The sequence below is a fragment of the Schistocerca nitens genome, chromosome 4, assembly GCF_023898315.1.
Source record: "Schistocerca nitens isolate TAMUIC-IGC-003100 chromosome 4, iqSchNite1.1, whole genome shotgun sequence".
Lineage (NCBI taxonomy): Eukaryota > Metazoa > Arthropoda > Insecta > Orthoptera > Acrididae > Schistocerca > Schistocerca nitens.
The window spans coordinates 710,085,040-710,104,810 of record NC_064617.1 but is presented as its reverse complement, the minus strand read 5'-3'; the positions used below and the strand labels follow the sequence as shown (position 1 = coordinate 710,104,810).

At 39.1% G+C, this 19,771-nt stretch overlaps 1 protein-coding gene across 1 annotated transcript in view; it reads right to left on the bottom strand.

Annotated features, from left to right (window-relative positions):
- Positions 1 to 19,771, bottom strand: part of LOC126252744 (attractin) — a 272,729-nt gene that overhangs the window by 189,431 nt on the left and 63,527 nt on the right. The window contains exons 6-9 of the mRNA XM_049953646.1: positions 14,314 to 14,393; positions 7,905 to 8,055; positions 7,599 to 7,730; positions 7,156 to 7,339 (exon numbers count right to left, since the gene is read on the bottom strand). Of these exons, the coding sequence (XP_049809603.1) occupies positions 7,156 to 7,339; positions 7,599 to 7,730; positions 7,905 to 8,055; positions 14,314 to 14,393 (547 nt within the window). The remainder of the gene's footprint in view (positions 1 to 7,155; positions 7,340 to 7,598; positions 7,731 to 7,904; positions 8,056 to 14,313; positions 14,394 to 19,771) is intronic.

The following is a 19,771-nucleotide window of genomic DNA, read 5'->3' as shown; positions in this document are numbered from 1 at the left end:
CTTCATTGATATTGGTCTGCCAAGGAGCCACCCACACTGTCCAGCTATCTCCAAATAGGTGCCACACTGCCTAAGCAACAGCCCCTGGCATGGAGATCACTGCCCAGAGTCCGTATCTCCCAAATCACTGATACACACACACACACACACACACACAGGACTTGCAATTCATGACAGGAAACAATACAGACACTAACAGTGTGTTCCCTGTGTAGTCAGAAGGCTACCACCATATGTGTATTTGATGACCTGCAACCTGAACTGGGTACCCTGCCAGGTACAGGCTGATCTTCCCCCCATGGCCTGCACTACTAATAAAATTTTGAAAGTAAAGTGAAGGTCAAATGCTAGAATGGAGCCCATTTGTAAATACACCAAAAGGGGTACACAATTTTTTTAAGGTATGGTGGGAGGGGTGGGGCGTGGGGAGGCAGAGAGAGAGAGAGAGAGAGAGAGAGAGAGAGAGAGAGGATAATTGATAAGGCAACAAGATAGTCAGATAATAGAAGGATGCCACAGGAAGAGAAGAAATGCTGCAATTATTCAGGGCTCCATGCTCACTAGGCATACTTCCCGAAAGAGTTGTAAGCCCCCTAGGGAAGAGGGTTTCACATACATTATATACTGGTACGACAGAAATTCAAAAATCAGATTTTAAGCTATAATTATTTCCAGGCACAGATGTCTTTTCTGACAACTTAATAGTTATGAACTGCTTATTAAAACTGGAAAAATTGCATAAAGGTAGTAAATTAAACGCATGAGACATGAAAGAACCAGACAATGGAAAATGCAGGATGGAATAATAGTAATGTGGAAAGGATACAATGTTACTTACCACATATAGGTGACGCTGAGTCTCAAACAGGCACAATGAAAAAGAACGTTACTTACATTCAGCTTTTGGACTAGGCCCTACATCAGAAGACCCAATTGCAACTGCATCAGATGTAAGCAACAATCTTTGCTGAGGAGGGTAGTGGAGGTACAGAAGAGGTGTGGGGAGCAGAAGAGGGAGGGATAGCAGGCTAGGTGTGGTGAAAGATGCTAGTGCTGCTTGCAGGAGTGTGCATGGACATGGCTGGGACAGGATAGAGTTGCTAGGTGAAGCTTCGGGAGGTTGTGTGGGAGAGAGGAAGCAGAGATGGTGCTGGTGCATTGGTGGGATGGAAAGCATGTGTAGTACAAGAGTGGGTGCAGGGAAGCGGATAGGCAGGTGGAGGACAGAGCTAGGAAAGGGTATCTCAGACGCAGTCACTGTTGGGCCTTAATGCCAAGAGACGGCGATGGCCATGTGTGCATGAGCTGTCCTTGTACAAATATGTATGAGTTTTCTATATCTTATGGAAGGAATTCACCTGACAGCTGAATGTTTCAAAAATTCTTTTTCTTTGTTCTCGGCTACAGCTCAACATCTCCTCTATATGGCAAGTGGCAATCTATTCGTTCCATATTATTGTTAAAATTCCCAGAGGTTGTCTAGTGTTTCAAAGAGAGCACTAGTAATTTTGAACTGAAACACAGAAAAGGAATATAAAAAAGCTTCGAGAGATGAAATAATGAAGACAGTACAAGATCCAATAGGCAAAAACACATTGTCCACTAATAATCTTTGGATACAACAGGAGCTATTGAATTTAACTAATGAACGAAAATATAAGACTGCAGAAAATGAACAGAAGGAATAGTGTCTCAAAACGAGGTTAAAACATGAATATTATATGTGACTGTAGGCTTTCCCAGCGTAAACTATTGATGAGGATTTCTCGGGTCTCCCGCCGGGTGGTAGTGTTGACATCTCGCAATGTTTCGGGAAGTGTCATATGACCCATCTTCTGGTGAAGATGGGTAGTATGACACTTCCTGAAATGTGGTGAGATATCAACGTTACCACTCGACTGGAGACCCGAGAAATCTTCATCAACATGAATACAGTGAAACCTCTTTATAACGTTCCTTCATATAATGTTTTCCTCTATGTTACGTCTGTTTTTTTCAGTCCCGACTAAAAGTCCATACAAACAATGTTAAATTTTCCTCTTTACTACATTTCCTCTATATTACAATTTCCTCCACGTAACGCTCACATTTTCGGAACCCAGGTGAATTATTTACCTCTTTATAATGTTTAAGTGACTGGATGTAGACGCATTGTTTTCTGTTCTGTGGATTCACAGTTTGCACTGGCTCGGAAAGCCCATGCTCAGCGTGTTTCATATGTTGGTGGCAGGAATTAATAGGCAGTGATTCTGTCACTTTTGAGGACTTTGTGGCTGTGGATGACAATGTGGCAACCACAGGAGTACAAAGTATTGAGGAGCTGACTGCAGAGAGAAGCTTGGAGAATAATAGTGGTAGTGAAAGTGACAGTGACAAGGAAGATGACCCTGTACCTTCATATACTAAGGCAGCTGAAGCCTTTGAAACATTCACGAGATATATGATGGCCCATAGAGTTGAGGACAGAACAGTTGTTCAACTTGCTCATTTGGAGCAAGAAATGATTGCCACAGAGTCTGGGAGAAATAGAAAACAAACATGCTTGCTTGAATATTTTAAAAAATTATAGGTATGTAATTTTCAGATTGCATAGGTTCCTAGAGTTTTCTGCAAATTTTAGTTCCATTTCATAATTTAATTATTAAAGTAATTTTTTTGTAACTAATTCTTTTTTGATCTGTACCATTTACTGTGTTTTTATGTAATATGTTCAGTATATCATAAACAAAATTTGGCTCATATTCTATAATTGGGTCAACTGAAGAACGGGATACCGCCTGTCAGCTTTGGACAATGATGTCATATCTTAAGAATCTGTTATAACTTTTTACAGAACAAACTGATCTATTTACTTTCACCCATCCACCTACCGTGCCCTATGTTTTAATTACAAAAACCTAATCATTTGATACATTGATCATTTGCAATGAATATCATATTACAGTCTCGTGAAAATTTAAAATGTCATCACCATTTGTCAAAGCTGATTAGTGGTATCCCAATCTTCAGTAGTGCCCTATAATTATTATTTGGAAGCCTTCCTCTTTATAGTGTTTTCCTCTATACAGTGTTCAGAATTTGTGGTCCCTTGAAAAACGTTATATAGAGGTTTCACTGTACTGACAAAAGTGAAACAATAGCAATGGAATTTAGTCTAATTAAATTAAGTGACACTAAGATTATTACATTAGGAAGTGAGACACTAAAAGCAGTAGATAAGCTCTGCTACTTGCTGCGTAAATAGCAAAATAACTAACCATGTCTAAAACAGAGGGCATAAAATGGGGGCTGGCACTAGAAAGGAAAGTTTTTATGGAAAACAGAAATATGTTAACATTGAATATAAATTTAAATGTCAGGAATTATTTTCATAAGATATCTGCCTGCAGTAGAGCATGGAAGAGAAATGTGAATGAAAAAAATTTAGACAAGAAGAGAATAAAAGCTTTTGAAATTTACTGCTACAGAAAATTTTTGAAGTTGACATGGATAGTTCTGATAACTAATGATGAGATAATGAATTTAATAAAGAAGAATATATATTTGTGGCAGAACTTAATTAAAATAAGGGACTGGCTTATAGGACACATCCTGAGGTATTAAGGAATCATTAATTTGGTTATGGAAGGTAGTGGGGCAGGATGGAGGAGTGCTGCACCAAACCAGCCTTCAGATTGAAGAGAACAAGAAGTTTAGTTTACCTGCTTTTCATCTTTACACATTTCAGGTTCAAAATTATAAGTTATATTTACTTCTTTTAATACTGATATCTTGAAACATGACTTAAAGTTCTGTCTTCATCAATAACTAAAGGGATATGCCCGTAAGTAGCAGTATTCCACTTAAAGACAATTATCAATCCATCCAATTTCTTTTCTCCATTCCTACTGAGACTAGAAGAAGGGATCGATTGGTAGGACATGTTCTGAGGTATCAAGGGATCACAAATTTAGCATTGGAGGGCGGCATGGAGGGTAAAAATCGTAGAGGGAGACCAAGAGATAAATACACTAAGCAGATTCAGAAGGATGTAGGTTGTAGTAGGTACTGGGAGATGAAGAAGCTTGCACAGGATAGAGTAGCATGGAGAACTGCATCAAACCAGTCTGCATCAAACCAGTCTCAGGACTGAAGACCACAACAACAACAACAACAACAACAACAGAGACTTAGATCATCCCTAATAAAATCCTACCTGCCAAGAGCATCAATAGCAAACAAACCTATGTTCCATCCCATAAACACTTCACTTCACACTCATGTCGGCTTAGCAACTATGGGGAAATCTTGGCCAACTAATACAGGTAAATCCTTATACACTACACTCAATATTTTTGTGGTATAACCTAGTATGTGTATAGTTGTTATTCAAAACACAAATAAAATACAGTTATATGGAAATTTATTGATCTCTGGACAGCAAAATTTAGACCTTGTGATATGTACATGAAAAAATACTAATCAGAAAAGGAAATCATCTCTTAATCAAATTGACAGGATACTAATTTATGTGTAAAGAACAAAATCTCCTTGAACATTATTCTTAATACTTACAAAAATGACTGTTTGCACTCATGAAATCAAAGCACAAACATTCAACATAGATGTTACTATGCTCTATTAATGGTATCTATGTTACATAAATGAAATGACAGCCACCTAAATACAGATATGAAACTCATTTTGAAAAACACACCTACAGCTGCTAATTAAATTTCTTTACTATGATATCAGTTTCAACCTATAAATTCATCACCAGGGCACAAACACTCATCTGAGCATGCTGTTGTCGTTGTTGTTGTTGCTTTCGTCCCTAAGAATGATTTGCTGTAGCTCTCCACATAAGCATATACTGTGCAAGTCTCTTCATCTCTGTATTCGATTTACCACTTACATCATCTCAGTTTACAGCGAACATCAGAAACTGTCAATGAGCAAGATGTAAATGTCTCCAGTAAGATGAAAATGTCACCTGTGTCATTCGTTACCTTGTATTTGGAATGTCTTAAATCAAATTTAATCATCAACACCATTGTGCTCACCATTAAATGTTCTTACATTAACCCACACTGACAATTTCTCGTGTTTGTTGATAATACAGAAGTGCTTGAGTAGGTGTTGGCTTTTCAAAGTAAGCTATTTAGTGGCATACACACACATATGCTCGACCATTAATTTTGGTAACATCTGACATTAACAGAAAGTTAGATGCAGATTTGCTCTTATATCTTTTAAACTTGAGACAGAATGTCCATTATCAAAACCATGATGAGTTATATTTTCATTACCTGATCAAATGTGTCTGGGGACCACTATGTAATGTGGAACTGAACACTAGATGTCACCAACATAAAAAGAGGCAGGGAATATTGTATTGTCAGGAGACAAGTAGTAACAGCCGAATGGATCGGTAAGGAGAGCTAAGTGGCTTTGAACATGGACTAGTCATTGGATGTCACCTGAGTAACAAATCCATCAGAGACATTTCAGCCCTTCTAAAGCTGTCCAAGTGAATTACTGGAGATGTGACTGTGAAGTGGAAACACAAATGAACAACCACAGCCAGATCAAGAGCATGCAGACCTCATGTATTAACAGACAGGGACTGTCAAGCACTGTGGAGGGTGGTTGCAAAAAAATCACATGAAGACAGTGTAATGAATCACTTATTAGTTCCATAGTGATACCAGCAATCCAAAGAGCATGACAACTGTCCACAGGGAGTTAAAAAGAATGGCCGAGCAGCTCCTAATATGCCAGACGTTTCTGTAGTCAATGTTAAGTGATGCTTGAGGTAAAGAGTGAAGCCAATGGATTGCTGATGATTGGAAACGAACAATTTCAAATGATGAATTACGCTATACCCTGTGGCAATCCGAAGGAAGGGTTTGGGGTTGGTGAATGCCTGGTGAAGTTTACCTGCCATCATGTGTAGTGCCAACAGTGATCTACAGAGGAAGTTATGTTAAGGAATGAGGGTGTCTTTTGTGGTTAGTGTGGCCCTTATACTGCTTCATAAAATGCTAAATGCAAACAGATATGGACCCATTTTACAGCACTGTGTACTGCACACAGTAGAAGAACAGTTTGGAGATGAACACTTATTGTAGAATCATTACAATGAACCCAATCGAAAAGCAGCATCTGTGAGACAGTGGTTTGTGGACAACAACATTCCTGACATGGACTGACCTATTCAGAGTCCCGACCCCAATTTAATGGAACATCTTTGGGATGAATTGTAATGCCAACTTCACTATAGAACTCAGCACCCAACATCAATACCTCCTCTGGTTTTGGTTCTTGAGAAAGAATGGGCCGTCATTCCCAACAGACATTCAGTCACCTCACTGAAACTGACCCCAGCATCAAGCTGTCACAAGGGTGAAGGGTGGACACAACCCGTATTAATGTCCACTAATAGTTGTCTGGATATAGATGTCCGGATACTTTTAATCAGATAATGTATACATGTTTAATTGATATTTCATGGCCTGATGATGATTTTATACACTCTCTCTCTCTCTCTCTCTCTCTCTCTCTCTCTCACACACACACACACACACACACACACACAAATTCTGTACACTTATAATCTTCAATTAAAATAACTTTGCGGCTGATATTTCAGCAAGCCAGCTGCCCAGTTGCCAGCCAATCTTAGTTCCTTCTTGAGCACTGTGTGTTCACTGTGTTGTTTATTTTGAAGGTACATGTAGACCCTTGTCTAATGTGGATAATATTGTAATATTGTAATTTCTCAATACCAAAGCTTTTTTTCATACCACAGCTTGCTAAACATTTTAAGCATTTCCTTTATGATAAGAAAGAGAGAATAAGGAACAGGACATTGTCACAGGAATATGTCAAAAATGTAATTTTAAATCATTACTAAGTATAATAAACAATGCATTCCCCCCCCCCCCCAATTCTTCACAGAATTCGAAATTTCTGATTGAAGAGCATGTGAGGAATATTTTTTAGATTTATAATAGTCAAACTGCAATTTTAGGAGTGTATGTGATAATACTTTCTTCTCTATCTCTGTTTACATACCGTATATAAAACACTTTGCCCACAGCTTCACCAATTTCAACAGAAGAGAGAAACTAGAAGAAGAAGGTTAGCAAAGCATGAGTAGCAGGAGGTATTTACCATTTATGGGTGTTTGGATTGTACGAGTACATTCGGTTGGTCAGAACTGATTGAGCTGAACTTTCAGACACAAAACCACCATACACATAAATGTAATTAGTAAGGGGATCTAGAGCACTGCTGTGTCCATAGCCTCCATTTACTGGATAGCCAACAGTCCGAACAATAATCCACTCCCGTGTTCCTGCAAAATTAAAACAACATATTCATTTCAATATTCTACAATGTAACACAAAGCTGAATGCTCACTAAAACATGAAAATGTCACATTTGACATGAAAGTTCAAATACTTATGTTTTATGACAATTTGGTTTTCTTGTATTTTTCTGAATTGCTAGAGTTAGTATGATCAAATAATATGTACACATCAACACCAAATGTGAAAAAATATCTCCTTTACACAGTACTACAAGCATTAGTGGAAAACAAATTAGGAGCTAACCAAAATGGTATTCTTGGACAGTGTTCAGGTACCCGTAATGAGGAGAATAACCAAAAATAACAATCATCCTCTCTGACTTTCCACCACGTCCTGTCACTACAGTAGCTGTATGGCCTGCGGACCTGAGAGGACCTGAAACACATTCAATAGTAGAGAACACTGCAAGGGGGCACGTATTCTATGTTTAACATTTATTCCAAACTAAAGAAAAGTAATGTAGCTTTATTATTTAGAAATGCAATGCTGCATTTTTTAATATTTTTTTAACTATTTGAATACAGAAACAGCTTTATTAAGACTGCATACCACAGAGCATAGAACCATTTGGAGCAGTAGCATTACAGTGCTCTGCACGAACTGTTATGTTTTCCCATGTTTTGGCATTTACATCAAATGCCCAAAGTTCTGCAGAAATTGTTCCACTTTCTTCAACACCACCATATACATAAATTTTATCCTGAAAATGAAGAAGGGTATATTTTTAAAAACTAAGATATAATTACCCAGTGTAGTACAACAAAATGATTGCATTACATTACAGGAGCACATCGATCAGTAAATGTTGGACGAAAATAACTGTTTAGGCAGGAATAAATCTTTTGCTTTCAAGAGGAGCATGTGCTGCTTTTGAAATTAAAGTGAGGTGGCACCATTGTAAGACACTGGATTCTGGTTCTAGAGGGCAGCGATTTAAATTGCAGAGTGGAAAGAGCAAATAAGAGTGGTTGTAGGGAAGGTGAAAGGTCAACTTCGGTTCATTCGGAAAATTCTAGGGAAGTGTAGCTCATCTCTAAAAGTGACCACATATAGAAGACTTAAGCGATCCAGTCTTGAGTACTGCTCAGTTTTTTGGAATCCCTATCAGATCACATTAAAGGAAAACATTGAAGCAATTCAGAGATGTGCTGCTAGATTTGTTACTGGTAGGTACAAGCAATGAGTAAGTATGACGGAAATGTTCCATGAACTCAAGTGGGAACTCTGGAGGGTGGATGCTATTGTTTTCATGGAATATTGTAGACAAAGTTTTGAGAACCAGCAGTTGCAACTGACTGCAGAAAATTAGGACCTATTAGGAGGCATACAGACACTCACTTTCCCCTTGTTCCATTTGCGAGTGGAACAGGAAAGGGGATGACTAGCAGTGGTACAAGGTACCATCAGTCATGCACCTAACAGTGGCTTGTGGAATGCGTATATGTGGGTGTAGATTAAAGATGCAATAGATGGAGGATATGATAAAATTACTGTTCATGTTCAGTTATAGGGGGTGCAACATTTGATTCCAAAAGCTTAACAGTTCACAGGGTCATGGTTGTTAATCAATGGCCTCCAGCAATACAACTAACAATACTATAAAATGCTTCAAAATGTGAACTTACACATTGATGACACGAAGTGTACTATATTAGTATGAGCAGTGGCAAACACCAAACTATGTTCTAGATACTGGGGTAATAAATTGATTTTAATAACTATTATTACTACTTGTTAAAGTTTTTTTTGTATATTTGAAATATGATGAATCTGAATACGTGGAGTATTTCAATCAATATACAGATTGATTACAACATCAACAAAGAGATCCGTTTCTGATAATATAGAACCAAAATAATTCTTATAAGGTCAGTTCCCTCTTTACTTTAGAATGATAAATGAAAGTTACATAATAATTGACAACTGCAGTAATGATGTTCAGACCCACTGTCACTCCATTCATAATCCCTCCACACATTATGAAACAACTCTTGAACTCATTCTGAAAGCAATGACTTCTACTGGCTTGTACGTATTATTGACAGCACAGTACACTGAGCACTCTTAGAGATACACAGCTAGAAGGTGATCCTTCCTAAATATAAAGCCATCCAGCAGTTTCAGACTAGCTGTTACATGAAATGGCTGCTAACAAAGTTGGGTATACCTCTGACATGGTGTGGTATACCACTCAATCCATTCATTTGCTACCTGCCTTTATACAGGCATGATCACCAACCAGCTGTCAATTCATTCGATCACTGCCAAACTGTGCTAACGCGCAAAGTGAGCACTCTGCAAACACAGTTGACATGAGTGATTCCTATTCCCCAAGCCTCCCCAAACAGTTGCTCCAAATCTCAATTCCTGTATGCAATCATTAACTTACCCCTACATGCTCTGTCAAAAATGTCTCTACAGAGTGCAAGTTCAAAAGCTGAGCCACAATAACTATCTTGTTTATGTGTGTATGAGCTACTTATGCATCCACTATGTTTTTACTCAATCCACTGAGTAACATCATCATATTTTCAAGACGGGGAATGATTCGAGGAAGCATCAGACTTGCATATTCAAGGGCCATTTTCAGATCATTGTATGGTCAACTTCATTTTGCTTTTCCTTTGTTTCTCTCAATTGCTTAAGGTCTCTGCAAAGGTGGTTTCTTTAAAAAAGTATATAACCAAATCTGAGCCTCTCAGACAGAGAAAGTCAAAAAGTAACTATTTTTCCTTTATTCTGGAAGAGAGAGGTTAGAAGTAACCACAAAGCAATTAAATGTAACAAAAAATTGTGAGTTTTTACTTGTTACAAAAACACAACATACAACAATTTCACTTTTTTAAAAAGAAACCCTTGTTATGTTGAAAACAGTAACAAAGTATGTTGGCATTTGTTGTCCCAGTACTGTTAACAGATGGGTCATTTAATCTACTGATGAACTCCCCAATATTTTAAGTTACAATGTAAAAAGGTATTAAACTAAGGACAGACAAGTATTCACCTGCAGCTGATTGGTGTCTGGTACATAAATACACAGATCAGTGTAGAAAATTTAATTACTTTCTGGGTTACTGTTCTTCTTCCAGTTTACAAATTCTCTGTCGGTATGTAAGTTTTTTTGTAACATCACTTTTCATTTCCACACACGGCTACACTCCAAACAGATACCTTCAGAAAAAGAGTTCCAATACTTAAATTTATATCTGATGTAATCATTTTTCTCTTTTTAAGAAAGACTTTTCTTGCTAGTGCCACTATTCGTGTCATATCCTCTTTACTTCTGTCGTAGCCAGTTATTTTGTTCCCAAATAGCAAAACTTGTCTACTAATTTTACTATGTTATTTCCTAATTCAATTCCCTCTATATCACCTGATTGAATCTGACAACATTCCATAACCCTCGTTTCACTCATATTGATTTTCATTGTATTATCTTATTTTCAACTTACCTTCCAAGTACTCTGCCATCTCTGTCAATTACAATATCAACAATAGACCTTAATATTTTTATTTCTTCTCTTTCAACTTAAATTCCTTTTCAAAATTTCTCCTTCGTTTGCTTAAGTGTTGCCTAATGTGCAGATAGTACAAAATGTAGGATATACAATTCTGAGTCACTTCTTTCTCAGCTACTGACTTGCTGTCATGTCCTCCAACAGTCTTTTATCTCTAACAATTCATATTTTCTACTCCAGTCCTGTCTCTGCTTATCCTACCTCATCATGGGCCAGGCAATCTGTGAAAGCAGCCATGTCATAGACCCACCCTGCTGCAAAAGCTGCACAACTTTTTAAGTTGGTATGCCTGCCAACCAGCTGTCCACCAGGATAAACAGCCATCGCCAAACAGCTGCTATGAACAAAGTTGACCACCAGGTGATACACCATGCAGCTGAGCACAACATGTTCCATTTCAATGGCCCTTCGCAACCTGGGTCATATGGATCCTTCCCTCCACCACCAGCTTCTCTGAGCTAAGTAGATGGGGAGTTACACTTACAACACATTATCTGCCCCTGTGATCATACTGGCCTCATCTCAGGTAACCTACTATCCACAAACCCTCCACCCAGCAGTTTCTCCTTCCTCTGTCCTGTCACCCTCTCCCAATTCAACTCCCCACATCACCTTCAGTGCTCCAACAGTTATGCGTCACATGCATAGCCCATATACCTTCCACCCCTCCCTCCCATGCTCCTAGCCAGCAAACTGGCTGTCTCACTCAAATCCACTAGTCACCCCCATCACAGCCAATCCACCTGTCAAAATGTAGCCTTGCCAGTGTTAGTTCAGCCGGCACTGTGTAGGTGCATAAGAGTGTGAGTGCGTGCGTGTGACTTTGGAGGACAGAGCCAAAAGAGCCAAAGCTGTACTCTCCATGGGCCCAGACCATGAAAATACTATCAATGAATGAAGAAACGAAGTAGGTTAGGGTGCTGAACTAATATGAAAGATTCCTGCATGAAGCTCATAAACAGATTGGCTTAAGATGGCGCCAAGCAAGTGCCCATAGTAGTTCCATTGTTTCGTTCATAGATTTTCCCTTCGGAGAAGAAATTATTATGAGTGAGCTGTGATTTTGTCAAATGGATTACTGAGGAGGTGATGAGAGAAGGGGTACCTACATTCTTTTCTCTGAAAAACAGATTTGTTAACTAATATATTAAAACCTCAGATCCCCAATCACTGTGGTGTTCCCAAAACACTCCCTGTCTGTAAGCAATCTTAATTCAGTTGAAAATCTTTTCTACACTGTACAAGATTAGCTATTATTCATCTTCTGCAATGAATTTTTAGTTCATTCCTTGCCCAAACATGTTTCATGTAACTGTTTCAAGCACCTTCAGCGTCTACACAAGAAATTTTAATTATTACAATTACACGAAAGTGTCGATAACTACTTCATAACAATATTTTTCATTCCGGTCTATTGTTTTATAATGTGTCATAAAAATGATTACTGGTTTCATTCAAAATTTGACATTTTTAGATCAAATGTAGTTTCGGGGCACCCCATCAGTTCTATGTGCTGTGTGTAGCTACTATATGGAAGCTGCACATAGCACATATAACTGAGGGAGTGCTCAATTACAATTGATCTGAAGATGTTTGAAATTTGAACAGAAGTGGTCATCATTATTATGATAAATGTGACAATAGACTGCAATAAAAATATTGGAATAATAATTGCTTGTCGTGGATGTATATATATCCACTTGACACCATGTCAAGCTCTCATATAAATACTTTGCTTGGATATGTAGGGTTCATAGCAGTGGTCCCAATGGTGAAATTACCACTGGAAATAACAATTTAACCTGAAAGTGTTGCTATAAGGCATTAAATATGGAAACCAGAGTCAAAATAAAGCAGTTAATCTTATTCACAAGATAAACAATACAGAATTTGCAACAGTGAAAGAATGGGTGTACATATCAACAATATGAAAATCTTTTTATTTTTAGAACTCTATTTTTCAATTATTGTAAACCACTATTACCTTTTGTCTTTACCCGTAATTTTTATGCAAAGCAGAATAGGCTGAAATTGTCCAGGATCTCTACAGGCACATCATTTTGCACAGACAACTGTCATATACCTATACTGACAAAAGAAGACTGCATCCAAAGCCAAGAGGTTGGGGTCACTGCCTTCGGTGCAGTAGGACCAGGGTTCCATTCTTCACACCTTCTCAGATTTTTTCTGAGGAAGGGAGCTCAAGCACAGGGTCCACACAGCCTCATGATGCCATATGAGGAGCTGCTTGAATAAAGAAGCAGTGACATCAGCAGGATTCATTTGCTGGCAATAACAACAAGAGGGATTGGCAACATACTGATCACATTTCCCAGGCTCATAGATCACTCCTTGTATTGCTTTAGAGGCCACATGTGATCAGTTGGGACTGTCTCACCGTCTAATTTGTGAGTGGTGCTTACATTTTACCACACATGTATACTTTTATTCTCATTTCAGTAGCATCTCCTAAAGTTGCAGATTGATAAGCCTTCAGAATCATCCTTCCACACATCTAAATGGTACGCCACAAAATCAGTCACCTGTTGTGGTTTCCTCTTCCCCTCCTCAGCCGCCCCCCCCCCCCCCCCCAAAAAAAAATAAAATAAAATAAAAAATAAAAAAAAATAAAACCACACCTTTATCGTCTTTCATTACTACTTGCTTCTCCTCAAGTTTTGGAGCTACTCTGTAGCCACTTAACTGCTTACAGTGTACGGTTGGTGTTCTAGAAGTTGAAATTGTAACAGTTTATTTTCACTCACGCTGATTTCCTGCAATCTGAGCTCTACTGTAATGGGAATTTTTAGTAAATTTTCTTTCCTACAGCATTTACAACTTGTTATTTAGCTTTTACTTTTACAAACATTTTTTTCTCCTCCAAGTGAAATAATCAGAAGACCACTTTATACACAATTTCACTTCTTTATTGCACTATACTCACTTTTGATTTTAGTAACTGATTTTTTCCACAGAACAATTCTTGACTCATGTATGATGAAAGGGCTAAAAGGAACTGTAATTTTCTATAACTGAAATCCATCTGATCCCTAAAGGTAGGCAGAGAAGCTGAAGCTCATTTTATTTCTTTAATATGTAATACACAAATACTAAAAACCGGCTAGAATTTCACAGATCCAGAAATAAAATCCCTATGAGCTAGATTTGATTGTTCTGTTAAGTAGCAACTATACTAAATGTATTTTTTAAAGTATAAAATACATATGCAAAGCAAATGAAGGTATGGAAATAAGCATTTAAAGTTCTACAAAAAATGAAAACCATTTTCAAATCTTAGTGATCTGATATTTGGAATACCGTTTAGCAGTGCAAATTTAGAAACGTTCAATACTGGAAAAGTGCAAGTCTCATGAAAATTTATATTTCCTATTTCAATTATCAACATAAATTTGAAATTAGTAATTATATAAATAACTCACCCCAAAAAGAACAGCAGAATGGCCGTAACGTGGCTGTGGAACATTCTTGCTGTCCATGTGATGTGTTTCCCACACATTACCTTTAAAAACCATGTTGTATTAACTGACAAATTGCAGAATTGCATCAATACAATAAAATCTTAGACATAAGTAACACATATTGGACATACTGGATTGAAAGCAGAGCTCTTCAGAACACTATGTGAAGTCCTGTAATACCTTTTATATAGTTACAATTGTTCATAAGTGTGTCGCAAAACATTCTTCGGAAATTACAATATATCCCTCGTAGCATATGACAGAGAGAAATGGGTCAGTGACAGGTATTTAACAAACTCCCACCACTTTGTGAGACAAGTGAACTTCACCAACTGAACTGCCAAAATGAGCAATGAAATTCTCTAACAGTCTCACATCACACCAGTAGACAATAGAATTGTCTTAACTGCTGCCACAATCAACATGCAGGCCAGCTAAGTAACAGAGCTTGTCCATAACTGTCTCATGCAACAATTAGCAACCTTTAAGGTAACAGAACTGAATTTCAATCTACATCCACACCCCGCAAACCACTGAAACACCTGGCAGAGGGTACTCCCCAATGTACCACATATTGGTATTTTTTCCATACATATGAAGACTCACTATTTAAATGCTCTGTGCATGTTGTAATTATTCTAATCTTGCAGCTGTGGTCCCTACAGAGTGTAACAGAGGGGGCTGTAGTATATGCCTCAATTTCTTTGCTTAAAATGGTTCTTGAAACTTTATAAGCAGGTTTTTGCAGGCTATCTGGTGTCTTATCTTAAATCAGCTGCCAATTCAAGTTTTTTGGCATTTCTGTTACGCTCTCCAATGAATCAAACAAACCTAATTATTTGTACTGCATTTCTTTCTGCATATTCAATATCCCCATTAGTCCTATTTCAGCAAATACTCCATGGTGGGATATACAAATGCATTGCAAGTATTCTTCTTTATAGACCACATTTTCCCAGTATGCTACCAGTGAAGTGAAGTCTGTCACCTGCTTTTCTTAGGATCATCAATAGCCTTTCTTTTCTCAGGGGCAGGCCTTCTAATTCATTGTGTAAGAGGTTCACTGTTAACAGACACCAATATTTCATCATTTGCACCATAACCTTCTACATAATTACTATGAATAGCACGATTAAAATTTCATGAATGGGCAAACCGCTTGTAAAATGCTCTCTTTCCTGGGAAGTCAAAACAATTACCATCAGTTTCAAAGTTTTCGAACTGTGATTTAAAATTACAATGTTAGTCTACTTATTATGGAAAAAACTATACAGTTCACTGTTCATATAGCTGGAAGAAGTGCTCATTTTGTGAGATATTCGTGTGTCAGTACATGTCACCCAAAACGAAGGAAAACCCTGGATGCAATAACAATATTAAATAGGACAGATTTCTCTTATCATAGAGGTGATGTTGAGTTAACATTCACAGTTTATGGTATAAGCTTTTAAGTAGCCCTGTCTGCTGCTCAATGCCTCTACCATTTGGTGGGTAGTAATCTATCCTAATTTATATTCTCTTTCAAAAGAAAATGAGAGATTGTCTCCGAGAGGGAAAAAATGTCCTCAGCATACATGTATCACTTCCTTTACACAACATATCCATATACAGTCTTAATTTGACATGACTGCATCACCTAATTTGACCAATATGTGAATTACCATTTTTAGGGTGTCTACATTATTGTTTGGATTCAACAGCCAGCTGATTTTGATTTGTGGAAAACTTGCTGTTGACAAACCACATATTAGCAGCTAGCCAAACAGGGTAACAACGTTCACAGTATTTCAATCCACTATTAATGACACTGTGAGATACAGTTTCCCCCCCCCCCCCCTCCCAATAATGGGCAGGTTTCTTAAAGACTATATAGCAGAAAGTTTTCTTTCACTCATGTTTAGTCTTCTGAACAAATGTTTTTACAAAAAAAAAGGGAAAATGTTTTGTGAAATCATTTGCCTAAAAGTAAGAAATAAAATATATTAGAGAAACATCCAGACTCAACCCAAGACCAATGTTGAACCCTGCCTAACTTGGTTCACTCTTCCATCCAACCATGATCCGATCCACCCCCACTGCCCCCAAATCACCCGTTAACTTTCCAGAGTTTCTTAACCTCGAACCTTGCCTCACCATTATTCCCCAAATCCCTCAACATGCATACTAACCTTACACCTACAGAAAGAGCCACAGTTCACCATCTAAAAACTGATCCCGACCTTATAATCCTACCTGCTGACAAAGGCTCCACCACTACAGTTTTGAACCGCAAGGATTACCTGGCAGAAGAACTCTGACAGCTGTCAGATAGATCCATAGATCCACCTACAAACCTTGCCACAGTGACCGCATTCCAGAAATCTAGCAGGATCTCCAGTCACTTCTCAAATCCTTAGGCCCATCCCAGAACCTCTCGCCAGAGTCCATCTCTCTTCTCACCCCTACCACTCCTCACACTCCTACCTTCTACATGCCCATAAACTCAGCCAGCCAGGATGCCTCATTGTGGCCGGTTACTGTGCCACCACTGAGAGAATCTCTGCTCTCATAGACAGACACCTTCAACCTTTACCTGGAACCTACCCTCCTATATAAAAGATATGAACCACTTCCTCCACTGACTCTCCACAGTGCCTATCTCTTTACCACACTAACATCCATAATATCCATGGCCTTACTGCTATTGAACACTATCCTTCCCAACGCCCGACGGATTCCAAACAACAACCTCCTTCCTAGTCACTATGACCAACTATATCCTCACCCACAATTACTTCTCCTTTGAAGGCGTTACCTAGAAACAAATCTGGGGCACGGTCACGGGCACCCACATGGCACCATCCTAAGCCAACCTATTCATGGGCCATCTATAGGAATCCTCCTTAAACACCCAGAATCCTAAGCCCTCATCTGGTTCATATTCATTCATAACATCTTCGCGAACTGGATCGAGGGTGTGGTCACCCTATCCACATTCCTCCAGAACCTTAACAACTTCTCCCCAATTTGCTTCACCTGATCCTACTCACCCCAACAAGCCACCTTCCTGGATGTTGACCTCCACCTCAAAGATAGCTACATCAGTGCCTCTGTCCATACCAAACCTACTAACCACCAGCAATACTTCCACTTCAACAGCTGCCACCTGTTCCATACCAAGAAGACCCTTCCATTCAACCTAGCCACCCATGGTCATTGCATCTGCAGTGACAAGCAGACCATCTCGAAATATACCAAGGGTCTCACTGATGCCTTCACAGACCGTAATTATCCTCCCAACCTTGTAAAAAAACAAATCTCCTGTGCCTTATCTTTCCAGTCTTCCACCACATCAAAAAGTCCCACCTCCCAGCCATAGAGGAGCATTCCCCTCATAGCTCAGTACCACCCAGGACTGGAGCAACTGTATTACATTCTCCACCAAAGTTTCGACTACCTCTTGTTGTGCCCTTAAATGAGAAGTGTCCTGCCCACTATCTTTCCAACACCTCCCACATCGGTATTCCGCCATCCACCGAACCTACACAATATACTTGCCCATCCCTACACAACACCAGCTCCCAACAACTTACCTCTTGGCTCACACCTCCAGTAACAGATGATGATGATGATGATGATGATGATGATGATGATGATGATGATGGATGATGATGAGTCCCATACTTCTTTACAGAGCGTAGGGGAATGATGCGGGAGACCCGCGCCGCCTTACTAGGCAAGGTCCTAGTGGAGGTGGTTTGCCATTGCCTTCCTCCGACCATAATGGGGATGAATGATGATGATGATGATGATGATGATGATGATGATGATGATGGTGAAGATGACACAACAACACCCGGTCATCTCGAGGCAGGAAAAATCCCTGACCCCGCCGGGAATCGAACCCGGGACCCCGTGCTCGGGAAGCGAGAACGCTACAGCGAGACCACGAGCTGCGGACTCCAGTAACAGACCTGGCTTAAACATTCTGTCAACAGGTCTACCCCCCAAAGCGATATAGAAATCAAGAATGTTGCGATTCAGTCACACACGGTGACATCAGTGCATAAATACCAAATGCTGAGTTCAAGTTCATGGAATACCCTAATTTTCAATCCCAGTCAATAAAGCTGGTCATGGGTGACTTCAAAAGCTATAGCACATATTGGTGTTACCTGGAGACTAAAAAGAATGGAGAAGATCTTGTAGAATGGGCTTAACAGATGGGGTTGATATTAATACATGATCCAAAGCTGCCATGCTCCTTCAACAGTGGGAGATGGCGTGGACAGTATAACTCACACAACATATTTGTGAGTGATCATATTGCCCAGCAGGCAAAGAAGGAAGCTTTGGGACCTTTCCTTCACACTCAGCATTGACCAGATGTGTTGATTTGGCGGAAGAGACCAAACAGTGAGAACATTGGTCTCATCAGATTGGGGAAGGATGGGAAAGGAAGTCAGCCTTGCCCTGTCAAAGGAACCATCCTGGCATTTGCCTGAAGCGATTTAGGGAAATCTTGGAAAACCTACATCAGGATGGCTGGACGCGGGATCGAACTGTCGTCCTCCTGAATGCATCAACCAGTGATCTGCACTGTGGCAGCAGTGGTGAAGTCAGAAACTGCTCAACTTAAAAGGCGATTCAACTTAAAAGGCGATTCAACTTAAAAGGCGATTCAACTTAAAAGGCGATTCAACTTAAAAGGCGATTCAACTTAAAAGACGATTCAATTTTAAGCAAGTGCAGTGGGAGAAGTTCAGCCGTGAACTCAATGGTGTCAGGACAACAGAAAGCGGTTTGTGTTCGATTTTCCCCTCAAATCACAATTAAGTTTTTCTCAATTACTCACATTTCTTTCAAGCAATTAAAACCTTTGCAAAATTACACCTCACACTGGTCTACTTGATACATCATTTGTCCATTTCCCACACTGTGTGCTATGATCAAAAATTGAACAAAAGGTTTCCCTAAAATAAGTAATTACATTTTTCTTAATTAGCTTGAGGAAGTTCAAGCAATTAAACTCTTGTAAGAATGCAGAGTCTCACAGTGGTAAAATTGAATAAAAAGTTCTTGGTTTCCAGCCACATCAAGTGATTAAAATTACATGAGCTTTTGGCCAAGCACTCCTTGGTCATTGTCAAGTGGTATGGCTGCCAGTGGGCTTCTGGTAGGCCTCTTACATACATCAGCTGCCAGCTGTGGTGTCACTGGTGCCTGCAGCATTGCTGTACATGGGCATATGTTGACTCGGCGTTCGATGCAGCCGCTTCAACTGCACGACCACTGGATCCCATGCTGTGCTGAGCTGCAGGCCACTGTCTCTGTTTAAGATGTTATTTGTGATTTTTATTTCAATGGCTTCTTTAATTACATAATCTCAGAAGCCATTTATGCAAGCCATGATGGATGTCTTGCGAAATTTCATCCAATG